General features: G+C 56.6%; 2 protein-coding genes across 4 annotated transcripts in view; one reads left to right on the forward strand and one right to left on the reverse strand.

Moving 5' to 3' along the window:
- Tmem63b (transmembrane protein 63B) lies at window positions 1-19,538 on the reverse strand. 2 transcript variants are annotated; one of them, XM_003473836.5, is made up of 24 exons: window positions 19,400-19,538; window positions 13,571-13,871; window positions 13,320-13,399; window positions 13,104-13,142; window positions 12,185-12,275; window positions 10,811-10,848; window positions 9,974-10,116; window positions 9,830-9,881; window positions 9,412-9,520; window positions 8,735-8,805; window positions 6,568-6,648; window positions 6,141-6,264; window positions 5,538-5,671; window positions 5,311-5,448; window positions 5,067-5,220; window positions 4,620-4,726; window positions 4,371-4,457; window positions 4,202-4,267; window positions 3,063-3,225; window positions 2,436-2,541; window positions 1,398-1,565; window positions 1,131-1,246; window positions 936-1,016; window positions 1-751 (listed from the first exon to the last, which is right to left on the reverse strand). In XM_003473836.5, the coding sequence occupies exons 2-24, from the start codon at window positions 13,727-13,729 to the stop codon at window positions 560-562; spliced, it is 2,499 nt and encodes an 832-aa protein (XP_003473884.1). In that variant the 5' UTR covers window positions 13,730-13,871; window positions 19,400-19,538; the 3' UTR covers window positions 1-559. The 2 variants fall into 2 exon arrangements, with proteins under 2 accessions (XP_003473884.1, XP_013012284.1); XM_013156830.3 differs by lacking the exon at window positions 13,104-13,142.
- Mrpl14 (mitochondrial ribosomal protein L14) overlaps window positions 19,510-23,629 on the forward strand; it is an 11,041-nt gene continuing 6,921 nt past the window's right edge. Inside the window, exon 1 of one of the 2 annotated variants that reach the window (XM_023566641.2) lies at window positions 19,510-19,618. The gene's annotated coding sequence lies outside the window, so the exon portion shown is untranslated. Of the gene's footprint in view, window positions 19,691-23,629 lie in introns of both variants that reach the window. The other variant, XM_023566642.2, reaches the window with a different exon arrangement.

Genomic DNA, 23,629 nt, shown 5'->3' on the forward strand with positions numbered 1-23,629 from the left:
TAGGAGCTTTTCTGTTTTTATTTTAAAGGAAAAAAAAAAATGAAAAAACAAAAAAACAAACAAAAATAAACACCCCCCAAAACAGTGCAAAACCCCGTGTTCCAGTGTCAGCCATGCCCACCCAGGTCCCGGCTGGGGCTCCTCCCCTGGGCTCCCCCCCTTCTCATGCATCCTGCAGGTCCCGCAGGGCCAGATCCCAGGAGCAGAGGGGAGAACAGACTGGAGCGGGGTGTGCAGTCCCTGGGCCGCCTGCCCCCAGGTCTCCAGCCATGGCAACAGGTACCCCTCTTGGCTCTCATCAACCTTTCCTGACCACACTACTGGGGTGCTGCTGATCTGGGGGACTCTCCCCACACCCCTCTTCGCCCCGGGGCCGGCTCGGGGCTGTCCTCACTGAGGCGAGGGCTCCCTGCCTCCCTCGCTGTGGGGGAGAGAGGCAAATCCCCAGATTTAAATACCTTAATGAAAGCAGAGGGGTTGGGGGGCTTTAGATCTAATAAATTATTAGCATCTTGTGTCCATGGGGCGGGCAGGGGGCGCAGCCTCCAGGGCCCTGCCTTCACTGGTGGACCTCATTTTCTATGAGGCTGTCCTCGCACGACTGGAAGTCCGTGTCTGTGAGGCCATCTGGGGGCATCAGCAGCTCCTCATCTTGAGACGATGACGATGGGGGTTCGTCCCCTGAGCTCCCAGGAGCCCCGTCCCCATCCCCGTCCCCCTCTGAGTCCTGCAGCACCTGGGCGATGTACTTCTGCAGGAGGAGGAGCAGTGGTGAAGGGGTGTCCAGTCGCATGGGCAGGGCTGACAGCGGACAGCCCTCCTGTGATGAGGGCCTGGAACAGGCTGCCCCATCTGATGACGAATGGGGTGCCCGGCTTTGGAGCCAAGTCTCCATCAGGCACCCCGCTTCCTTGGCCAGGGTACAGAGCACTCACCGCAGATTTGGGGACGGCAGCAGCTGAGGGGGGCCGTCCATTGCTTCTGGGACCCACGGCGTCTGTCTCTGTGTGCTCGATCTTGAGAGATGCAGGGCGGGTCAGGGTGGGAAGATGCTGTCCCCAAGCCCTGCAGCCTCCCAGTGCCCTGCCATGGGCCACCCGCAGCTGTGCCCACCAGCCCTCGGCCCCCACCTTGTAGTTGTGGGCACTGAGGTATTTGAAGTGTCCAAAGCAGACGTGGCAGAGGCAGATGACGATGGTGATGACCAGGACGACGAAGGTGAACATGGATGTGGGGGCGAGGAACCCTGGTGAGTGGGGACAAAGGACAAGGCTGCCACCTGGCCGTGATGCGCCCTCCTGGCTCCGGCCTGGCTTTCCCGGGGCTCTCCAGGCCCCCAGCCACTCGGTCCTCCCGTCTTGGCGCAGCCCCAGCTCCAGGGGCAGGGGTGCCCCCACCTGTGCGCATAGTGGAGAAGAAGAGCAGCCAGAAGAGGCAGAGGATGGGCGCGGCCACCACCTGGTTCACGGCACCCGAGTGAATCTTCTTGTCCAGCTTGGCAGGCAGGTAGGCGTAGTAGAGGTTGTACCTGTCCACCAGGTGCTTCAGCAGCATGTACATGAGCCCTGGGGAAGCCACACGGCGCTCACCTCGGAACCAGCACCACGGACCAGGATGTGTCCGGCACAGGCTGCCTTCTGTCATCGCCAGGGCTGGCTGCCTGCGTGCCGTCCCTTCCCCAGCCCAGGGCAGCACAGGGCTTGGGCCTCCTCAGCCTGGCCCCATGCCAGGACTCCGGCCCCCAGAGATGGCCCAGAGCAAACAGCAGGGGCCCCCTGAAGCCGCCCTTGCTTCCCTCCATCCTGAGCCTCCACATATGAGCTAAGTTACAGACGGCTCTAGTTCCCTGCAGGCTGGGACTGAGGGTGCTTCCGGTGGGACAAGCTTAGGCTGGGAACCGGAGTCTTCACTGGCCAGAGCAGGTGGCTGGGCTAGGGTTAGAGTGTCACGGGGAAGCAGAGGCTGCAGGGGTGACGGTTAGAGGCAAACTGCGCTAGACATCTAGAGAAGAGGGCTCTGTCCAAGGCACACGCTTGGCTATGGAGGAACAGCTTTGTGGGTGGCAGGGAGGCACCCTCCCCTGGACCTGGGTCTTCCCTGGCCTCACCACGTGGTACGCGTGCAGGGTGTGAGCAGCTTGTGGCGTGTTAGTGGCAGTGTGATATGTCGGTGAGTGGCAGCACCAGTGGGGCTGACAGGGCCGTGTCAGGGTGGTCTTCCCGGGACCAGCACACAGGGCAGGTCCAGCCTGAGCTGAGCTGCTCCCTCTCTTTCCCAGGCCGGACTCCAGATTGGGCCAGGAACCGGGCGGGAGGCCGAGGGGCCAGTCTCCCAGCCGGGCCCTGTCCACTCTGGGTGGCCTGCTTTCTAGGGTGGCTGGACAAGGCCCCGGGTCCCCCCGAGCAGGGCCCAGGTCCCGGCGCGGCGGCGCCTACCGAAGGGCACGATGATGGGGCAGGTGATACTGTAGGTCATGACCACCGTGAAGACGCACATCATCCAGGCGTAGGCAGCGCCGAACTGGAACTCGTAGGCCTGATGCTGGGGGGGACATGGGCGGGAGGGGCTCAGGGCACAGGGGACAGGCTGGAGGCCAGGGCAGCAGGGAGAGACCAAGAGCCCTAGAGGGGTCAGGAACGAAGCCGGGAACAGCAGAGTCCTAAGGTTGGGCAGGGAAGGCAGGAGAGGGTGTGGCTGAGGGAGGCAGGCAGGGACATGATGAGGGTGTTGAGGGCCTTCTGGGCAAGAGTGCTGAGATCACGGGCAGGGACCAGGACCCTCCTGTGTGGTCAGGACACAGGGACCTACATCTAAGTGGCCAGACCTCTCCCAAGTCCTAGCATGGAACACTATCTTGTCAGAATCGGGGGCTTCCAGGGCCTCCCCTGTCAACCATAGCTATGTACATGGGAAAAGAAGGGCCCCAGATGAGACTGGGATGAGGGCCACAGAAGCGGGTTCCCCAGAGTTCCAGCCCTATGCCCCTCAAGAACCCAACGGCTGCAATTTCCGATCTGGCCAACAGAGGGCGCCCACGGGCCGCTGCGCCGGGGCGGCCATACCCGCTTGACGTTGCGTCTCTCGGCCGCCGAGCGTGCCAGGCACAGGCGGATCATGTACATGAGCAGGCCCGGGATGCGCAGCAGGTCCATGGCGTTACCGATGAAGGCCGAGGCAATGACATAGTTCACGAAGAAGGCGCCGTTGTCCGGCAGGAACACGCACCTGTGGGCACCGGGTGCTCCAGCGCCGCACCTTGGGGGCCCCGCTGCCACCTTCACCCTCCATGTGCTTCCCTCACCGGTGGGGCCAGGATGGCCCCAACACTGACCCAGTCGCCCCCACAGTGTGAACCCCAGAGACAGACACCAGCCTTGAGAGAGATAGCCCTAAATAAGCTTAGGTGCCCCATAGCAAATGCAGATGTGGCCTGACGCCTGGCCCAGAGGCGCCCCCTACCGCATGCCCCACGCAGACCTCGGAGGGCACAGGACACAGAGGCCGCCAGGCTGTGCAGACAGCAGCTTCCAGAGAGCTCCTCAGAACACCCAGTGGGGCCCACAAAAGCCCAGCATGAGCCCCAGAAGAACCAGACATCCCACAGACCCTGCCTGAGCCCAGCGCATCCCAGGATTTGAGTCAAACGCCTCCACAGACAAGCTTCAGAGTCTGCCCCAGGCTCCAGGATTCCTGTCAATGCCTGAGACACCCCAAATCGGGAGCCCAACTTGGCACAGATGGCTGACAGGAAGCCCCCAGTCCTGTGCCCCAACGTGCCCCAGGGTGGTTCCCACAGAAGGGGTCATGTACAGCCCTGCCAGAGACTGGGCCCCGACTCCTTAAACAGTGAAAACTGAACCTTGAGACACTCTGAGGCCAGGAGCCTCCCTGGACCCACAGCACAAATGCCAGGGAGCTGCAGGGACGCTAAGTCCCTCCCAGGTGACTGACGTTTCATGGCCAGCTGCTCCCAAATGAGACCAGACACCCCCAGCCCCAACGCGGAAGCCCTAGAGCCCTGGTGCACTTAGGAGGACGCCTGCTTCCAGGTGAGACCCAGGGGGCCCAGCAGCCCCCGACCTCAGCCCTCTCTGCTCTCCGCCCAGGGCTGGGCTGTCAAACCCTCCTTCCTGTGGAGGTTGGCAGAGTCCCCACCGTGCCCCCTGCCACCCGGTCTCTCCCTGGGGCCCCGGTCACTCACTCAAACCGAATAGCTGCCTCTGCCAAGAATTTCTTGTCGAAGAGCCAGCGGAAGAAGAGATCCAGGCTGGAGGGAGGAAAGGAGGGAGGTGGGTCTGTGAGGGCCTTGGGGACCCTAGGAACAGCTTTCCTGACTTCCCCTCGCACCTGCCCCCCCACCCAAGGCTCACCTGCTCAGTCCCAGGGAAGGCAGGAGCAGCACCATAAAGATGAGGAAGGTGTAACACTTGTGCATAGTGGTCCTGTTCTCCCCGGAGCTGGCACAGACACAGGGCATGGTGGAGGTCAGGGGTGCCAGCCAGCGGGACAGGGCTGGGGGTGGGTGGTGCTGGCACCGGGAACCTGAGGGCAGAGGGCACCCTGCCCTCTGAGCACAGGGCACAGGGCACAGCAGGTATGGGGGTGGCACGGACCCTCACCGTGTCCAGTGTGCCTCAAAGAAGGCCGAGTAGTAGACGATGGTGGGGAGCAGGGCTGAGAAGCACCACAGCAGCAGAGTCGGGAAGAACTGTGTGATGATGGGGTTCTGCAGATACAGGATCGTGTGTCAGGCAAGTACTGCCTGCTCCCCACAGTCCTCTGGCCCCAGGGTGCAGGATGCTGACACTCAAAGCTGCCACGTCCCCAGCATGACATCCATCCTCACACCAATGACATTGGCCCATTTTACAGATGAGTCAACTGAGGCAGACTCACCCGGGTAGCAAGCAGAGGGATGGGGATTTAGAAAGGTACTCTGGGTCCTATATACAAAGCCAGAGTCCCTCAGGGACTTTCAAACTGGCCCATGACTGTGTGTGGCAGGAAGGGACAGGGGGCAGGTGGGCAGAGTGCAGAGGAAGGGAAGGCTGAGGTGAGGAGCGCACATTGAGGTACTCCACAGGCTTGGTGACGTTGAACTTGTCCATGGTGGTGATGATGATGGCTGGGGTAGTGAGGAAGAAGAGGAGGAGGAAGAGGACGACATTGATGACCAGGCAGCGCAGCCACCAGATGAAGCCGCGGATGGAGAGGTGCTCCCTGGAGCACGGGGGAGGAAGAGTCAGGCAACCCTCCCCATGCCTCCTCCCTGCCCCCCCCCCCCGTCTTCCCCCATACGCCACTTCTCACCAGTAGATGTTCTGGGGGTCCGGGGCGTAAGACACGGTCCAGTTGGAGATGCGCAGGGACTCGCTGCAGGAGGAGGCACGCGGCTCCCCGCGACAGGTACACCCCTGGCACTTGCACACGTTGAAGTCCTTCAGGATGCTGGCGGGGATGGCACTGTTACTCCCAGGAAGCCACTGGCCATGGGGACGGGGTGGGCCAAGGGAAGAGGGGCGGGGCGCAAGGCTCACATGGCCGTGATGGTCTCGTTGTGGAAGGTGACGAAGGCCATGCCGAGCGGCTTCTCGTTCACCTTCTCCTTCTCCCGCTTGTAGTCCTCCTTCAGCTTCTGCTCCAGCTTCGTGTAGTACTCGACAGCCTCCACCTGCCAGGCGGGCGGGCAGGTGGCAGCCAGGGCCTCTGGTCAGAGCAGGGACCCAAGGCCCCGCCCCGCTAGCCAGGCTTCCTCCTCCAAGGCCTTCGCAGAGTGGAATCCTGGGCCCTTTTTATTGGGTATCTTGAGACAGTGTCTTACTAAGTTGCCCAGGCTGAGCTCAAATGCAAATTCCCATCCTCCTGCCTCAGTCTCCAAGGGTGTGGGATTACAGACATGTGCCATGACTCCTGGCTCGGAGGTGTTTTTACACACGTGAGTACCACCAGCCTCATCTTACAGACGAGGAAATGAGGTATAGCGTGGCTAAGGACCCTGCGAAGGCGTGTTAGCAGAGTGACAGCACAGTCCTTTCCGACCTGGGCCCCGCAGGTGAGCCGGGGCTTCGAGGCCATCTCCATGCCTGTGCCCATTCCCCGCCATGTGGGCAGCAGGGCTAGGGACAGGGCCTTCCTCGTACCTGTTCACAGCCCCGCACCACGCAGCAGCAGAGGTGGCCACAGGGTTTCGGGTTGATCATGGTGGGCACGTTCTCCTTGCTCTGCAGGTTTGTGAAGTACAGCTTTCCCCGCTCTGCTTTCTTCCTGTGGGGCCCGATGCTTGTCACCCCCAGCCAGCAGGCTCGTGTCACTTGGGCCACCCCCAAGGGCAGGAGCTGTCCTGCTTTGGCTGTCTAGAGTATGCTGTTCAGAGGCCCCCAGCCCAGTGTCCCTGGGCCAGGCAGGGGGAAGAGGAAGGCCAACGCTCAGGGTGGGGATGGGGGTCTGAGCTCAGCCAGCTCCTCCCGGAGCTGAGGGCTAGTGCTCTGGGGTGGAATTAAACCCAAGCGTTCACAGTGCCCTGGGCAAGGAGGCAGGGCCTCGGGTCCCCTCCCTGCCCCAGCCTACCTCTCTGCATCCAGGAACATGAGGCGTGCCACGTTGTAACAGGGACGGGCTTCGAGGACAGTGCAGTTAGGGTAGGCCTCCCTGAAACAGGGCCAGTGTCACTTCCTGCAGGAACCCCACTGCCTGCAGATGCTCACCCACCTGGGCTCTGATGCACCAAGGGGACACACCTCCCAGCTCCCACTGCGCCTTCTGATAGCCAAGAATAAAGCCCTGGACCCCTCCTGGGGTGCTCACGGGGAGGGGTACGGGGTGCTGTGGGGACGCTGCTCTCCATGCACAGCCATGACCCTGCTCCCAGGGTCCTGTCTCACACTTGGCCTCAACGAGGGCCGGACCCAACCACCCGGCAACCGGCCTCTGTGGGGATCTTTCACCCCGGCCTGGGACCATCAAAGGTCCTGAGGCCGACCTATAATGCAGCCCCGACTCCCCACCTGAGGCCAGGCTCAGGAATGCCTGCTGACCCAGGAAGGACGACTTACTTCCTAAACCCAATCCCACCCCGTTTCCTGATCCCTGATCCTTAATTTACACTGCATCCCCATTTATTTTTCATTTTACTTTTCCACAGTACCGGGGACTGAACCCAGGGTCTCTGTCCTGAACCACAGCCCTAACCCTTTTTATTTTGATACAGTGTTTTGCTCAGGTGCCCAGGCTGGCCTGGAACTAGCAATCCTCCTGTCTCAGTCTCCCAGAGTGCAGAGGTTATAGTATGTGCCCACCAAGCCCAGGGATGGCCATGACCCCTAACTTTAATCCTACTCTTTCCTGCAGGAACTACAGAGTGGGCAGGATGGAGTGCTCCCCAAGGACGCCCATCAGATTGGTCTCCCTGCACACAGCGCTGTGCACAGGCTGAATGAGCTGGCAGGGTTGGTCACTCGCTGGCTCAGGCCTCTGCTCAAATGGCACCTGCCCACCCTATGGCCCCAGGGAGTCTGCCTGATTCCAAATGCACAGTGAAATCACTGAATTCAGAGCACACTGTCCTCGGTCCTGACCCAGACTGCTCCCCATGGCTAACGTCAGCACTAGCCCCAGACAGGACCCCAGACAGCTGCTGTACCAAAGGAGATCTGCTCCGGATGCTGCTTTGCAAAACGACATGGTACAGAGAAGGTGCCTACCCCGAGCCAGTCCTTAACCCTGTAGCACGGGGCTCCGGCACTGGACCCTATCCAGACGCTGCCCCCAGGCCAGCCCAACACACTCCCAGTAGAACCCCCGGGTCTGGGACGAGGCCTGAGCTCTATCCTGGATCTGGATCCGGACAGATCTGGATTGGAATGATCCCTTGTGCTTGTGCCAGACTGAGCCTGCTTCAGGCCACCGACACTAGCCCAACTGTGACACCAGCCAACTTCTAATTCTAGATGACTCAGACCAACCTCTGACTGGAGCCTGGCCCTGCTCCTAAGGCTGATCCCCACAGCACGTGAACCCCAAGTCTGAGGCCCTTTCATTCTCCTGTCACAGTCCCAAGCCCATCACTGTAACTTATGGGAAAGTGCCTGCATGCACAGGTGAGCCCAGGCCCTGCACCTTCCCCAGTGGGCCCTCAGCTCCAACTCTGCCGCCCTTGGCTCTGTCCCATGTGACCTCTGGCCCTGGGGACTGAGCAGTGCCCTCCTTGTCACTCGAGCTCCCTTCTTTTCTCCAGTTTCCGGCGCCTGGCAGCGCTGGAGTTCCTCTCAAGACAGGATTCCAGAGCCGGAAGAGCCTGAGAGGGTAGAGTCCAGCCTTCCTCAGGCTCCTGGAGTCACAGCCACTGGAATCTGCCGGCTTCACCCCCAATCGGCATGCCCCAGAACATGGCTGAGAATGGAGGAAGGCATCCACCTCCAGGGGACCCCAATCAACAACCTGGAGCCCGTCCACGTTGGAGGGGGAGACAGACGTGGCACACCCAGACTGTATTTTCTCCTACTCTTTCCTTCAGTAGGGAGCTGGGCTTGAGCGCTGGGCCTCACTTGCTTAACGCGCACTCAGCACTGAGCTCTACCCAGCCTTCTACTCCCGAAGGCACCCCGATGCTAAGCCACCCTGGAGGCGGAGACTGCAGCCCTGCTCTGACCTTGTCCTGCTGTGCACCCCCCCCTCCTCCCAGGGGCAGCAGAGGATGAGGTCTCTCTGGGGTAAAGGCACAGGGGCACTGACTCACTCAAAGTGCTTCTTGATCTTCTCCGACTCCGCGTATTTGGAGATCCCATTGATAAAAAGAGTGCGCTTCACCTGCAGGGACGGGGGGCTTCCTGAGAGAGGACCCTTGGGAGCGGGAGGTTGTGGGGAGGGATGGAGTGGCGCTTTGTACTGAGGGGTGGAAGGTGGTGAGCAGAGAGAGGATGAAGGAGGGGGCTCACTGGATCCTGGGGAAAGTTGGGGTGTACTCAGTGAATCACTGCACAGACTGCTATAAAGATCAGGCAGCAAGCTTAACTCCGGAGCCACACAGCCCAGCTTCTGGAAGGGCGACAGGGCTGATAGAGGGTTGCCCTGGGGTCCCAGTATAATGACTGGCTTAGGGTTGGTGCTCAGAGCTGGTTGGCAAGTGACCAGAAGACGGGGAATACCATCACCCAACACCAACCTCGGCCACTTCCCAGGGCCAGGCACGGCTGGCAGTGCATGTGCACTGCATGGTCTCACCTTCTGAGAAACCCTGGGAGACTGACTACAATCCCATTCTACAGTGAGGAAACTGAGGCCAGGCTATGTCTCCATAGGACAGTGCAGCTCCTCAGCCCCGGGGCCAGGGCTCACAGCTAACTGCAGCTTGGCATGTGGAGCAGGGCGGGGCACGGCCTGCAGGGCAGGGCAGGGCAGGCTCCCGAGGCTCACCAGGTCGTCCTCCTTGTAGCGCATCTTGGATGTGTGCCTCCGCATGCTGTAGACGGTGAGCAGCAGGTACAGGAAGGCGAAGGAGGTGTGCAGCCACAGCAGGTTGTTCCTGGGCAGCAGGGGGTACAAGTGGCTGGGACAGCCGATGCCTCAGCTCGGTAAACCCAGACACCAGCCTGCGGCACTGAGCCTCAGAAGATGGGCCACGCGGCCCACATTCCCAGGACACCCCAGTGGAAAGATCCCGCATACCCTGCCCACTGGCTACGGCGTCCTCTGGTCAGTAGCCTTCCCTGGCCCGAGGCGGCCTTCTTACATGGCGGACTTGGGGATACTCTAAGGGATCTAACTCTGCGGTCTCCAGCCGCCTCCAGCCCCACCCTCAGACCAGGGCCCTCCCTGTTGGTCCCAGACTTACCCTGATTTCAAGTTGGCAATGGTGGTTCTCCCAAAGCTGTAGGCATTGTTCTCTGGAGGTGGAGGGGGCACAGGTGATGGTGGGGTCAGGGCTGGCACCCCTGTCCCTGCCTCCCCTGCCCCAGTTGCCCCAGCCCTCACGGACCCAGCAGATCCCCTGAGAAGTTGACAGGCAGCACGATGCCCACGGAGAGGACACCCACGACAACCAGCAGCCCAATGATGTGCCGCTGGAAGGACAGGTAGTGCACAGCGTCGCCCCCGCACTTGTCCCGGATCTCATCGTCCCTGCGGGCCAAGGGGTGGCGGAGCACTGAGGTCAGAACTGGGCCAGGAGATCACAGGTGGCCCCAGTTCCCAGCCATCCTACCCACTGTCCAGCCCTGCGTGGGGCTAGAATGGGACTTCTGAGTCCCCAGTTTTCTGGGAAGGGAGGGAGAAGGACCAGAAAGAAGACACAATTCAAGAGGGGCAGAAGGGGACGGTGAGAAAGAGGTTCTGGCAGGGCCTGTTGGGGGGCTTCTGCCTTGGCCTGGGCAGGGGTGGTGCTGACCTGTCCAGCTTCCTGCCTCTCTCAGCGCTCACTGCCTGCCTGCCGACTGCCTGCCGGACTCTGGCTCGATCGCCTGCCTTGCTGCCTGCTGGACACTGGCTTCTGCCTGCAGCTGCCCTCCCTGCTGGCTGCAGGGGGCTGGGCCAGGGTCCGGGCCCTGCTCTCAGGGAGCAGGGCAGGGAAGGAGACTGAGGGCTGTGCTGGCCCAGGGCAGGGCACCATGGAGTCTTGTGGGAGAAAGTGAGCATTTGGAGACCACGGAGGCCGGGCCCCACGGCCAGGCAGCCTGAGGTGGCAAGCAGGAAGCACTCGCTGGGTTGGCTAGCAGCGCTAAGGCCCTCCGAGCTGTTGGCCTCTGCATTTTGGAGGGAGATGCCATGCCTGAAGTTCTTGTTTCTCTCTTTCTTTAAGCTCGAAGCATTCACTTACTTTATCCTGAAGATGGCTGTCAGCCAGGAGCAGAAGCCCTGGGGAGACAGAGGCTGTCAGCAGGCGGCCCCAGCCCACCAGTGCCCTCCCTCGCCCAGGGCACCCTCATTCTCACAACCGCATCTAGGCTGTGGCTTACCTCACATGTTCCCCCACCCTGACACCTCCCTGAACCCTAAAGCCCAGGAAGGAGCTCAGCCCAGCGAAGGGAAGCAGGGGGAAGAGGGAGGTCTCTGGTCTCTGTCCTCAAAGAGAAAAAGGACAGCCCCAAGGCAGGTTATCTGTGAACCCTTATGTCCAGAGCTAGAGCCCCACAGAACCCTGTGGCTGTGTGGGCAGTATGGGGTACATCTCGGGATGCCTAGGAAGCCTCCCTCCACCTCCAGGTGCCAAAAGCAGAGGGGTGCCCATGCTGCCTGCACTCCTGCTGTCTTCCATTCCACCCCGGAGGTACCAAGCCCAGGGCCACCGTGGATTGCAGGACGTCTCTCTCTTTCATCCCCGAAGCCCCTCTGGACAGATGGTAGGGAGCATCAGGGGTGGCCAGGCAGAGAACCTTCCCCCAGGCTCCCAGCAAGAGGTCCAGAGCTCACTCAAGGCAGGGAGAAGGTGCGTTTCCCTAGGGTGCTGCTAGCTGGGTAGCACCCATGGCTGGGAACCATCTGGACACCTCTGGCCAGCGAGGCTGAAGCCTGTGACTTGCCACTTACCTCAATGTGTCCAACTCAGGAAGTGACAGTCACTTTCTGCGGGACTGTCACCCCCAGGACCTCCAATCTAAACTGGGCTGATCAGGGACCCCACAATCACAATGACAGACGGCTAGGTAGGAACACCCCTGTTGGGTGTCATATGAGATGCAGCTGAGCATCTGCAGACTGCTGTGAACTGCAGGCCATCTGTCCCCCCAGCCAGGGCCGCCACCCACCCCTCTGAGCACTATAGCACAGTCTGTACACCTAGCCGCTCAGCCAGGAGAACACACTGTGACTTTTTACTTTTCGTTTTTTTGAGACAGGGACTCACTATGTAGCCTAGGCTTGCCTTGAACTTGTGGTGATCCTCCTGCCTTGGCCCCTGAGTGCTGGGATTACAGGTGTGTGCCACCATGCACAGCAGGTACACTTGGGATTTCTAAAGCCACTTCTACAGCAAGATGGTGGCCTTGGATTAACCAGCAGCAGACATGGGCACTGAACTCTACTGTAGCAGAGTCTGGAGTTTACAGTGTTAGGGCCAGGCTATCTGGGGGCTGTGACATAGGATACAAGCCACGAAGACACTCAGACAAGTCCCTGACCTCACAGCACTGCGTGCTACAGAGTACCTGGCCCACATGTAGGGTTGGATAAGGGGTTAGGGGAGGACACTCACATTGTCCCTCTGGTCAAAGTCAACGGAGCTGGACACGGAGGTGAGACGTTCATACCGGTCATGACTGTCCCCATGCATAGCGGAGGCCACACTGGGGAGGGGAAGATGAGACCAGAGTGGGGTGAGCGTGAGTCCTGGGGAACGGGCAGGGAATCCCAGAGTTCCAGGGCCACCAAAGGCACAGAAAGCACAGAGGCTGAAGCAGGAGTGATCCCCCCCACTCCATCCACCTCTTCCCTCTGTGCACCGAGCACCAGTTTGGTCATGGGGCCTGTGGGAGGCGGTTTCTACCCATCACACCCCCCAGATGAGGCCAAAGCAAGAATGTTAGAAGCCCTGCAGTTCCGGTCCTGACCGGCAGGGGGCAGGCGCAATAGAGCTGAATTAGGCAAAAAGCAAAGAGAGGTGAAGGTGGAGGGGCCGGGGGAGCCCAAGGAGGGCTTGGAGGATGAGGGTTGATGGGGAAGATGGCTCCCTCCTTGCTCCCCAACCCGACAGCTGCCCAGCTCCAACTCCAGCCCTATAGACAGAGGCCAGAACAGGGGGCTCCTTGGGCAGCCCCCTCCCAGGGCAGACAGGGAACCCTGGCAGATGAAGAACCAGCTGTTAGGGGGCAGAAGCGCAGGGGACACCCAGCTTGTCTCTGTGTGACCGTGAAAGGACTCTGTGGTGCGGTTTCCTGGAGGGGGGCACATGGGGAGGGGCCTTCTCTCAGGCAGGAGCCTGAGAGAGCAAGTGTGGGGAACAGAGACAAGCCAGGGAGTCACCCTGCTCTGCAAAGCACACCACCTGCAATCGTCTGAACCGCCGAGAGCCTGCAGAGGAGAGAAACCAGCAGCTTGGCAGGAGGAGAGAGAAGCGTGAGAGGAGAGAGAGAAAAGCTGGCTTAGTGGGGGCGAGGGGCTGGTGCCCCACATACTATTCCTGTTCCACTCTGTCCCTCTCCTGCCGCCGGAGCCTGGGGACAGAGAATAGACCGGGTTATCGGTGCGGGAGGAGGACTGGCAAGGGACCAAGGCACCCACGCGGTCTCTCTACCCCCTCACTCCCAACTCCCCACAAAGGGGACCAGAAGGGCCTGCCCCCTCCTGGCTCTGAGCAGCATGGAGTGAGGCGGCCAAGTGCAGACCCTTACCTGTCCGCATCTGTCACCAAGGCCAGCCGCCCATAGTCCCAGGCCACCTTCCGCAGGATGGAGAACAGGAACAGTAGTGCCTGAGGGAAGAGAGGAGTGGAAGGTGGGGACCAGCCGGCCTGGGCCTGGGGCCAGAACCTCATCTTGGGGGGACAGGCTGGCAGGGTGAAGGGCCAAGGTGGGCGGGAGGGTGTGGTTTGCCAGGGCTATTGTGCACAGGTGCCAAGGATAGGGCGGGCAGTGACACTTACCAGGAAGCACATGAAGTCAAGGGCCAGCACGGTGGGGACACCCCCAAAGGGCAGGCCCTGCAGGACAGTGCTGCGGATGCGTGCACTGTAGCAGTAGTCCTTGGGGTTGCTACTGTTGAGGGCCGTGGTGCCCAGTGTGGCCAGCAGGAAGGGCAACATGGCGCCTACTGCCGCATGGTCCTCCCGGGTGAAGTGCAGCGTGGTCAGTGGGTTCACCACATCCCCTCGGCCCAGCCAGTGGGCACCCAGTGGGGAAGGGGAGGGAGGCAGCTCCAGGCAGAGGGAGGGCGGAGGCTCTGGCCTGGGAGATAAGGGCCAGGAGAGAGGCTCGGGTCACAGCCCTGCCTTCCCTGGCCCTCACACTTGCACCCTCACCCTGGGCCTACCGGTCACACTCAGGGGAAGGTGTCTGTCACCCTCAGTGGCTGCCTCTACCTGCTCCCTGGCCTCACATTTTTTGCGTGTGGAGGTGCTAGAGACTGAGTCCAAGGCCTTCACACTGAGCCACATCCCCAGCCCTCCTCCCCTCTCTCCCTCCCTCCCTCCCTGCCTGCTTGGAGACAGGGTCTTCCTAAATTGCTAAACTGCCCAGGCTGAGTTTGAACTTGTGATTTTCCTGCCTCAGCCTCTCACCGTGGATGGATGACAGGCCCACACAGTTTCCCTCATTCTGTTCTTTCCAAAGGGGTAGAACAGAGCCTGAGGAACAATGGCAGGGGTTAGGCCTGAGGACACAAAGCTAGGAGAGGCAGTTCTAGGACAGTGAGGGTGGGCCAAGAGCCAGCAGGGACTCTGTGATATTATTCTAGGCTGGGACTGCGGCTATAGCACTTGACTATATCCTTCCTAGCATGCGTGAGACCCTCGGTTCCATCCTCAGCCCCAAATAAAGAGGCCTGATTTCATGTGATTAGAGTTTTCAATTCTGTTAATCACTTCAATTGACCAACTTCAAAACCACATTTTTTAGCTTCAGGGTCCTCAGAGCAGGGGATTGGAGGATGGGGTCAGAGTAAAAAGACAGGTAAAAAGACAGAGTAAAAAGCAGGATTTTCTGGTCTGTGCTACCTGCTACCCACGCCCTGGCTCTCTGCTGCAGCAAGAAAGTCCCTTACTCCCTGCCCCCCTCCAGCATCTTACCCTCTCCAGAGATAGCTCAGGCTTACCATAGTGAGGACTACAACTCCCAGAATGCCGTGCTCCTACCTCTAAAGCAAGGCAGGCTGGGAACACCATGCCCTCTGGAAAGATGCTCCACTGGCAAAAGCTGGGAGAGTACATGGTGGCCTCAGCCCACTCAAGTCCCTGCCACCTGGTGTTGCCTTCTTGCCTGTCCCTGCCACAATCCCCCATGCTTAGGCCAGCTGGATGGGCAGGAGGGGAGAAGGGTACTTGGGGACTGAGCTGAGTGGGCCCTGGGGATGTTTCTAGAGTAGGGAGGGTGAATGGGGCTCCAGCCTCGTGCTGCCCCACCTCCTTCTACTGGGGGACCCTGGGGGCCCCTTCTGCTGCCAACTCTACAGCTCTGTGGAGGAAGGGGGTCCCGAGGGAAGAAAGGAAAGTAGACAAAGAGAGAACAACAAGGTGGTAAAGGTGATGGTAGCTCTGGACAAACATGGGTCCCTCAGTTAGACCCAGGTAACTCAGGATTTCTCTGGCCCACCCACCAGTCCTGGGGCTCCCACGGAGTCTCTGTAGCTGGTTGGGAAGTGAAGAGTGTAACTGCCTGTCACTTATGCCTCCCTCTTTTCTTGCCCAAATTGACTTTCAAAACACCCTAATTTAGTAACGTGGCAGGCACCATTTATTAAGCCTTTCATGAATATGTACCTGATTGCATCAAACCCTTGACAAGCTTTTTCTTTTTTGGGGGGGGGGGTACCAGGGATCGAACTCTCGAACTTGCGCTTGCAAGGCAGGCGCTTATGCTGCTGAGCCAAATCCCTGGTCCACCCTTAAAATCTTATGAGTGTCCTTATGAGTGTCTGTACGATGAGACCAAGGGGCTCAGAGAGGTTAAGTAACTTTCCCAAGGCCTCATGGTAAATAAAATGATGGGTCTGGGGTCCAAACCTCAGACAATTTCTCTATAAAGCTAGAATATGATAGAGCTCCATGCTTTTCAGCTGTGCCCAGCACAAGCCTCTGGAGACTGAGGAAGCTTCAGAAATAAAATGCCCATTAAATATTCTCAGGCCTGAGAACACAGAAGCATGGTGGGAAGGTGTCTAAGTGTGTAAATGCGTGCTTATGTGTGTATGTGCATGGGAGTTAGGTGATTGTGGCACCCACGGAACCAAGGGATTTGCTGGCCTCGGAGTGGAGGTGTGGTGTAGGTGTGTCCGGGAGCCAGGCAGGTAAACACTGGGCACAGATCCCAAGCTCCAGAGCAGGTTAAAGGGTGGTGTGCGGAGGTCCTAACTGGTCCCCTCTCTCAACTGCAACTGCAGTGCACTCTGGGAATCACAAAGTCCATTCCCACTGCAGGGCTGGGTTTCTTTCCCAGAACTGAACCAAAGCCCTGCTCAGCCAGCTCCCCACCCATCTTCCTACTCCAGGGAGGAGCTTTCTGGGTGCCTCTGCACACTAAGTGATTTCAGAGCAGGTGATCGTCCAGCTGGGAGCTCAGCACCTGAAATCACCTAGTCACTCTGCCACCCCCTCTCCACTGTCCCCTTCAAAACTGCCCTGCTCCTCCACCTGCACAGAATAAGCCCCCTCAGGTGGCTGTCCCCATTTTTCAGGGCAGGAAGCAAGGCCCAGGAGGAGAGTCACACAGGTCAAAGGGCAGGTAAGGGGTGGAGTGCGGGTGGCCAGGCCGGTTGATGAGGATACTTCAAGCTCTTAATTGTGCAGGTGAGGTTGGGATTGCTGGTCGATTTCAACATCAGCAGCTGCTCTCAAAGTCAGGGCAGGGCTGTGGGCATAGAGGGCCAGCCTGAGGCAAAACACTGGGGCACAGGGGCTGGTGGCAGTTCTTCTGGACACACCCCACCCAGTTGTGTGTGTGTTTCTCCTGGGTGACACTGAGGCTTTGGCTGAATGTATGCAGCTGTGTTAGAGATGGAGGATCAGATGTCCGGCTACACTGTGATTTTCCCATTAGGAGTGTACAGTGGGGGTGGGGAGCCATAAGTTTCATTTTTTTTCCTCATGGAGTTACTGGGGTGACTTAATGGAGGGTTTAGGTTCACAGGAAGGCAGGTGGAGATGCAGACTGGCTCTGTTTCCATGTAACCCCAGGCCTCAGTCTTCCAGTGTGTAACAGAGATATTAACGTCCTAGCCCCACCTCTTACTGATTTCAGGTGGCTAGGCAAAAAGGTATTCACACGTGAGGATAAGTAGCATTAAAAGAATGCATTTAGGAGGGTGTGGTGACTCACATTTATAATCCAAGTTACTCTGGAGCATGAGGCAGGAAGATTGCAAATTAAAACCCCATCTGGGCAATTTAGGGAGATTCCATCTCAAAATGAAAAATAAAAAGGTGTGGTGACGTAGCTCAGTGCGAAGACCCTGGGCTCAATCCCCAGCATCACAAATACAAAACACGTAAGTCTGTAACTCAGCACTTTCTAGAATCAGGCCTCACGTTTTTAAAAAGGCATTTACCAAACGTTTGTGCTAGGCACTGTTTTAACACCTCTGCAGATGTAACTCATTTGCTTCTCCTCAAACTTCAGGAGGGCCTTGAGGTACGGAGAGGCTAGACAGTGTTCCCAAGATCACACAGCCGGTCTGAGGTAGGTCCAGAGAGAGACTGAATTTACACTGCTAACTGCTGCACTTGCTTCCTCTGCAAATACAGGGGAGGCTGCAACCCATTTCTCTGCACCTGTCTTTGTTCCTACTTGGGTTGTGATCTCAAGTCCCTAAGGTAGGGCAGGCACAGCCTGGTGACTAACAGCATAAGCACCAGGACAGTCAGACCTGGCTTCTACCCTAGTAAATTACCTAACTACCGTGGGCCTTGACTCCTTAATCTGTGAAATGGGGGCAACAATTGTTGTGTGGCTGTTTAAAGAATTAAGAAGATTCATGCAAAGCTCTTCACATAGTTTAGGACAAATAACAGGCTCTAAAAATAGCTATTGTTAATATTGATATGCAGAATACAAGAGATTTAGGGGAGAAAAATCAGTAAAAAAGTAAAAGAAAATATAAAATTTAGCATGCATGTACTTAATCCTAGCCACTCCAGAAACCAAAGCAGGAAGACAGCAAGTTTGAGGCCAGCCTAGGCAATTTAGGAAGACCTTGTCTTAAAAAAGAAAGAAAGAAAGAAAGAAAAAACAAAACAAAATGAAAGAAAAGGGCTGGGGATGTGGCTCAGTTGTAGAGCACCCTTGAGTTTGATCCCTAGTATTGCTAGACTGAGACAGAGAGAGATAACCTAAAACTTCAAGATAAAATATGACACAACCCATCAGCCAAGCAGGACGGCTTACCCTGTGTTAGTGACTTTGACAATGAGTGGCAGGGGAGGTTCTCAAACTCTCTGAACACAACCCATCCATCTGCACTGGGCTGGGAGGTGGGTGTAAAGGCAATGCTATGCCAAGATAGGTCTAGAGAGAACCCAGTGTTAATCCATTACCAGGCTGGGTGTCAGTCTCTCCACCTATGTTATATTGTTTGATCCCCAAGACAACCTTGTGGGAGTAACCATACTATTTTATAATTATTATTATTTTTTTTTGAGACAGAGTTTGGCCAGGTATCCCAGTCTGGCCTTGAACTTCTTTTTTTTTTTTTTTTTTTTTTTTGTCTTTTTCCTTTTTATCGGTACCGGGGATCGAACTCATGACTGCCTGCTTTCAATGAACTTCTGATTTTCTTGCTTCAGTCTCCTGAGTGCTGGAATTACAGAAGTGAGCCACTGCACCCCACTCATAACCACATTTTTTAATGGAAATAGAGGTTCGGTCAGGTTAAGTAACTGGTCAAGGTCACATCGCTAACGAATGACAGAGCTAGGACTCGAACTCAGGTCTCTATCACTCTCTTATAGTTGGAGTGATCTTGTAGGATACGCAAGGAGGACTTCTTAGCCACTTCTGTCAGCAACGTCCCCACCCACCTACTCACGCTGACTGCACAGGGTGAAACTATAGAAGGCCCCAGCAGATGCCACCCCAGGGCATGCCAGGGCCTGGACCCTCGGGTGCCCTGGTGGACTGTCGCGCTGCAGCACATCCCCGCCCCCTCCCTGCGCCTAGGAGACAGGACCCTGGGCTCGGGAGGTGCCGGGCATAGCCCGCGGACCCCCGAGAGGCCCCGCCCTGGGGCGGTGGGTGCAGACCTCTCTGCCCGGCAGATCCTGGCAGGTGGCAGCAGAGCCGCAAGGGCAGCGCCCCTCCGACCTCTTCCCCCACTGTCCTGGCGTTCTTCCCCTCTTAGGGAACAGCCGACAGCTTCAGGACAGTGGCCCTGGGCGACTGGCACAGCAGGAGGGGCAAAGGCGCCCCTTACTCCGGGCCTCTGCCCGCTCGTGGGGGTCCCAGGCCCCTCGATCCCCGGTGCCCGCTCTGGAACAGAGAGCGCGGTGCGGCCCCCGGACAGGACGCGCGGTCCCTCGGAGCGGGGACGACAGTCGCCCGGGCCAGCGCAGCCACTAGGGCAGAGCTGGGACGCGGGAACCCCGGTCCGCACTCTGGGCGCGGCGCGGGCCCAGGGTAGGGGCGCGGGCAGGCGGGTCCCACCCCGGGGCTTTGGGGCGCCGCCGAGCGGACCCCGACGGAGCCAGGGTGGTGCGGATTCCTAGGGGGATGTAGGGAGAGGACGCGCGGCGGCGAGATCCGGGGTCCCAGGTAGGGCGCGGACTCACCCGGCGCAGCTCGGCACGGGCGCACGGCCCGGGGCTCGGGGCTCGGGGTCGGCGGCGGGCTCGGCTCCTGCGGCGGCCGCGGCGGTGGGGGAGGGGAGGGCGGGGCGGTGCCGGTCCCCGCCCCCCACGCAGCGCACGCACGCTACGCACGGCCAGGGCGCATGCGCAGAGGCCGCGTCTTGAGGCCGCCCCTGGCGGGTGCGCGGCGGCAGCGAAGTGGTACGGGTTGTACGGGCACGGGGAGCGGGGCTTGGGGACCCAGTCTTCTTCTCTGTTTTCCCCTGCACCCGGGTGAGCGGCAGTGAGGCCTTGGGGAGCTGAGGGTTTATGGGAGGGCCCGACGGGGAGCGAGGTTTCACCCTGGGCCCCTCCCCCTGGTCTTAGGGTGAGGGCTCCCCAGCTTGTGGGCCCCGCGTGCACTCACTTGCAAGTCTTGTAGGAGCGCGCCCGTTGACCTGCACCTCCCTCCCTCCCTTTGCAGCCGATTGTGCTGTGACTGATGTGACGCCAGGGCGTCCCAGGTTTTTTATTTCCATCAGAGGCTTCGCCCAGCAATGATTAAGTCTAGAAAGATGGAGATGGGACAGGTGCGCTCGAATCTTAATCACCGAGGCACAAGGAGCACGCCAGTTTGTTTAATTTCGAGTTTTGAAGGGGACACAAAGAGAGGATGGCTTCCCACGTTGGGCGGCAGGGACACCTTGCCACCTTGAGACGTTAAAAGGATTGATATGTGAAGAGGTGCAGAGGCATGGAGCCTCCTTGGGATTCTCGAGAGATGTGTGGCAGGAGCTTGAACCAGGACCGCGGCCACTGCTGGGCAGAAGGATACTGTCCAGCTGGGCAGTCTGGTTTTGTATTGTTCACTGGCTCTGATCGGCTGGCTTTGCAAAGCTGATTAGGAACTTGTGGAATGCAACAGTAAGGTTTGATTTTTTTTTTTTTTTTTTTTGCAGTGTTTTTTTAAACTGTGAGTTCCGTGGTGAGTTTGGAAGTCAGTTTAACAGCTCTGGCCACCTTTTAGAAAGAAATAGAAACTATCAGAGACTGTTGTGCTTAGCAAGAGCGTTGTTTCTTGACACTTTCCTCGGGTATGAGTGTGTTAGGAGTTGTTTGTTAGTGCAGTATTTTCCTATGCGTCACCGAAAAGGTTTGGAAAGCATCGATCACCTGAAACCTGTTGGCTCTCTTACTCCTCAGACTGAGTTTGCAGGCAGTTCACATTGGCCAGAAGGATGTGGTTAGAACTCAGGGATGTACAGGAAGGAATAGGGTAGGTCTCTATCATCAGGAAGATTGCTGCCTAAAAACAATGATGTTCATTTTTTTCCAGTACTAGACTTTGACCCAGGGAATTCACATTGAGCTTATCACAGCCTCCTTTATTTTATTTTATGTTTTGAGACAGGGACTTGTGTTAAGTTTCCCAGGCAGGAATTGTATTTATGATCCTTCTTCAGGCCTCCTAGAAAGCTAGTATTACAGGCCTATGCCACCATGCTCTGAATCAAAACAAAACCAAACCCAGAATTTTGTTGGGGGTAAGTAGATTGGCTTTATAGGAAGAGCTGTTTTTTTCAACTGTGACAGAAAAGGGGATGGGGATGAAGCTTTTTGTAGACTGCCTGGGTGCAGGAGTCTTTGTAGGCTTGGAGGCTGGGGGTTGTTTGGGAAGGAGCAAGAAATTTAATTCTGTAATTTTTTTTTTTTATAATTTTTTTTGTCTTTTTTTTCATTTTTATCGGTACCAGGGATCGAACTCACGACCGCCTGCTTGCAAGGCAGGTGCTTATGCCGCTGAGCTAAACCCCCAGCTCCTTCTGTAATTTTTTAAGGAAGAATTGTCCATTTTATCTTTAGCTCTTGCTCTCCCTCTCTTTCTCTCTCTCTATATATATATATGTTGTGTGAGTGTAGCTTTTTACATAGTGTGTGGTTTAATGGTTGTAAAACTAGTGTGATCTATTGCTTGCATAGAGCAATAAATTTCTTTTTGAGCCCCATTGTGGATAACTGGAAAATGAAAATAGAGGACATAGTTACTGGTTTGGGGAGCTCTGAAAATCATTGGAAGGCACTTCTGAAATATTATTTTTTTTAAATAATTCAGTTATGGATCTGAACATCGGGATTCCTGAGCTATTTCTGTCTGTGCCTAATGAGGGTCGGTGTCCTTGGGGAGTATAGCACTCTGCAGAGCAAGGGAAGCCCTTCAGCAAACCTGCAAAGAGCTGAATTAGGGCCATGAGAGAATCCATGAAGGAACAGTTGCCATAGTGTTGAGACAAAGTCTTACTCTGGCCTGGGATGCACTGTGGCTCAATATTTTATTGTTGCCTCTGTTCATCGAGAGTAAATTCCTCCCAGAGTCTATTACTCTGGTGGGAATCTGCTGGGCCCTGACTGTGGTAATTTAGACCCTCCTCAGCATCTCGAATCCTAGATAACATGGCATCCATTAAAGCCTGTTTTGCTTCATAGCCAGACCTACCTATGGTGGATTTTCCTGTTTGTGTCACTTGGGTAGTTTTGATTGCGTACCCCACAAACTCTGCAGGGGCTTGGAAAAGCCTAAAAAGATCAGATTACAAATCGAATGCCTTGGCACACATCTGTAATCACAGCACTCTGGGAGGCTGAAGCATAAGAATAGCAAGTTTGCACACAGTCTCAGCAACATAGCGAGGCCTTGTCTCAAAATTTTAAAAGAAAAGGCTGGGCATGTAGCTCAGTAAAAAGCCCTGCGTTCAATTTGCAGTACCAGGAAAAACAAATCAAAGTAAAGTTTAGCCTTCTATTTCATAGGCAGTGGCTCACATTGTGACTTGTCATAGTATGATCTGACAGGCATGTTACTGGTGACAGTCAGCAATAGTTCAGGTTTCAGTGGGTTGTCCTGGGTCAGGTGATGTGCTGGTTGCAAGTAGCTTGTCATTCATTAAGGATCTACAGGAAAGCATAGGAAAGTCCCCTTTGGAACTCCATTCTTACCTCTAGGGAGGAGAGGTAGCACTTTTGCAGGTCCACTTTACAGCGAGATGTGATCTTAGAGATACCCATGAGCTGCCTGGAACCAAGGAAATAGGGCGCTTGTCCTGCACACCCAGCCCCTACCGGATGATTTCAACTTGTAGTAGATGTATGGCATGTGTGACTTGAGTTTTTGTTTTAAAACAAAAGATGTTAACATAGGAGTTTTTCCTAAACTAAAACTTAAGTATTCAGGTTTATTGTAGTAATGGCAGTTTGTGATAAATAAGTGAGTTTTAAATTGCAGTTTGGCACTTGCCTGTAGGTTTGCCATCACTGATTCAGAGGGCTCCCCAGTCGCAGTGGCTCTTGCCTGGCTGGAGATAAAGCACTTTCATTTCCATGTAGCTTTGCTGTTTCCAGGGACCCCTGCTTGGCAGAGTCACCAAGACCTGGAGAAGTGATCTCAAGGTCTCAGACTTTGAGGCGGAGGAGGGATGGCCGGGCTGGGGTCCTGTCCCACTTTCCTGTTTTCTCTTTCCTTGCTGTTCTCCAGCACACCTGGTCCCTTGTCCCTGGCCCAGTGTAGGTAGTAACAGGCAGCAGAGGCAGGAGACATGTGGGATTAAATAGACCCCGCTCTGCCTTCTGCAGATTTTCCTGAGCTCAAACAATCCAAACTTGTTTCTAGGTTGTAGGGACCCCCTTCCCTCCACTGCAAGATAAAGCTGAAATTTATAAAATCTGTGCTTTAAAAGACCAGCTTAATGATTGAGATGTATCAGATCTAGCTAACAGTCAGTACTTTAAATACTTTTGTAACAAATACACAAGTATAAGACGAATTTTTTTGTGGAATGGGATTTTTCTTAGCAGTAGTTGTGTTAGAAATAGCCTGTCGGGGGCTGGAGGTTTAGCTCAGCGGCATAAGCACCTGCCTTGGAAGCAGGCAGTCATGAGTTCGATCCCTGGTACCGATAAAAAGGAAAAAGACAAACAACAACAACAACAAAAACAAAGAAATACCTATCATGCCGTTGAGGGATGCCTTGCTTATTTATTTTTTACTTGTTATTTACTTCATGGTCCTGGATATTGAACCGAAGACCTTTGCACTGAGCTATATCCCCAGCCCCATTTACTACTTATTTGTTTGTTAATTTATTTTTGAGATATGATCTCACTAAATTAGTAAGTGGCCTGGGCTGGGTTAGAACTTATGATCCTCTTGCCTCAGCCTCCCAGAGTGATGGGATGACT

Source organism: Cavia porcellus, unplaced genomic scaffold (assembly GCF_034190915.1).
Source record: "Cavia porcellus strain 051 isolate PalLab524CR breed Dunkin Hartley unplaced genomic scaffold, mCavPor4.1 scaffold_28, whole genome shotgun sequence".
NCBI lineage: Eukaryota > Metazoa > Chordata > Mammalia > Rodentia > Caviidae > Cavia > Cavia porcellus.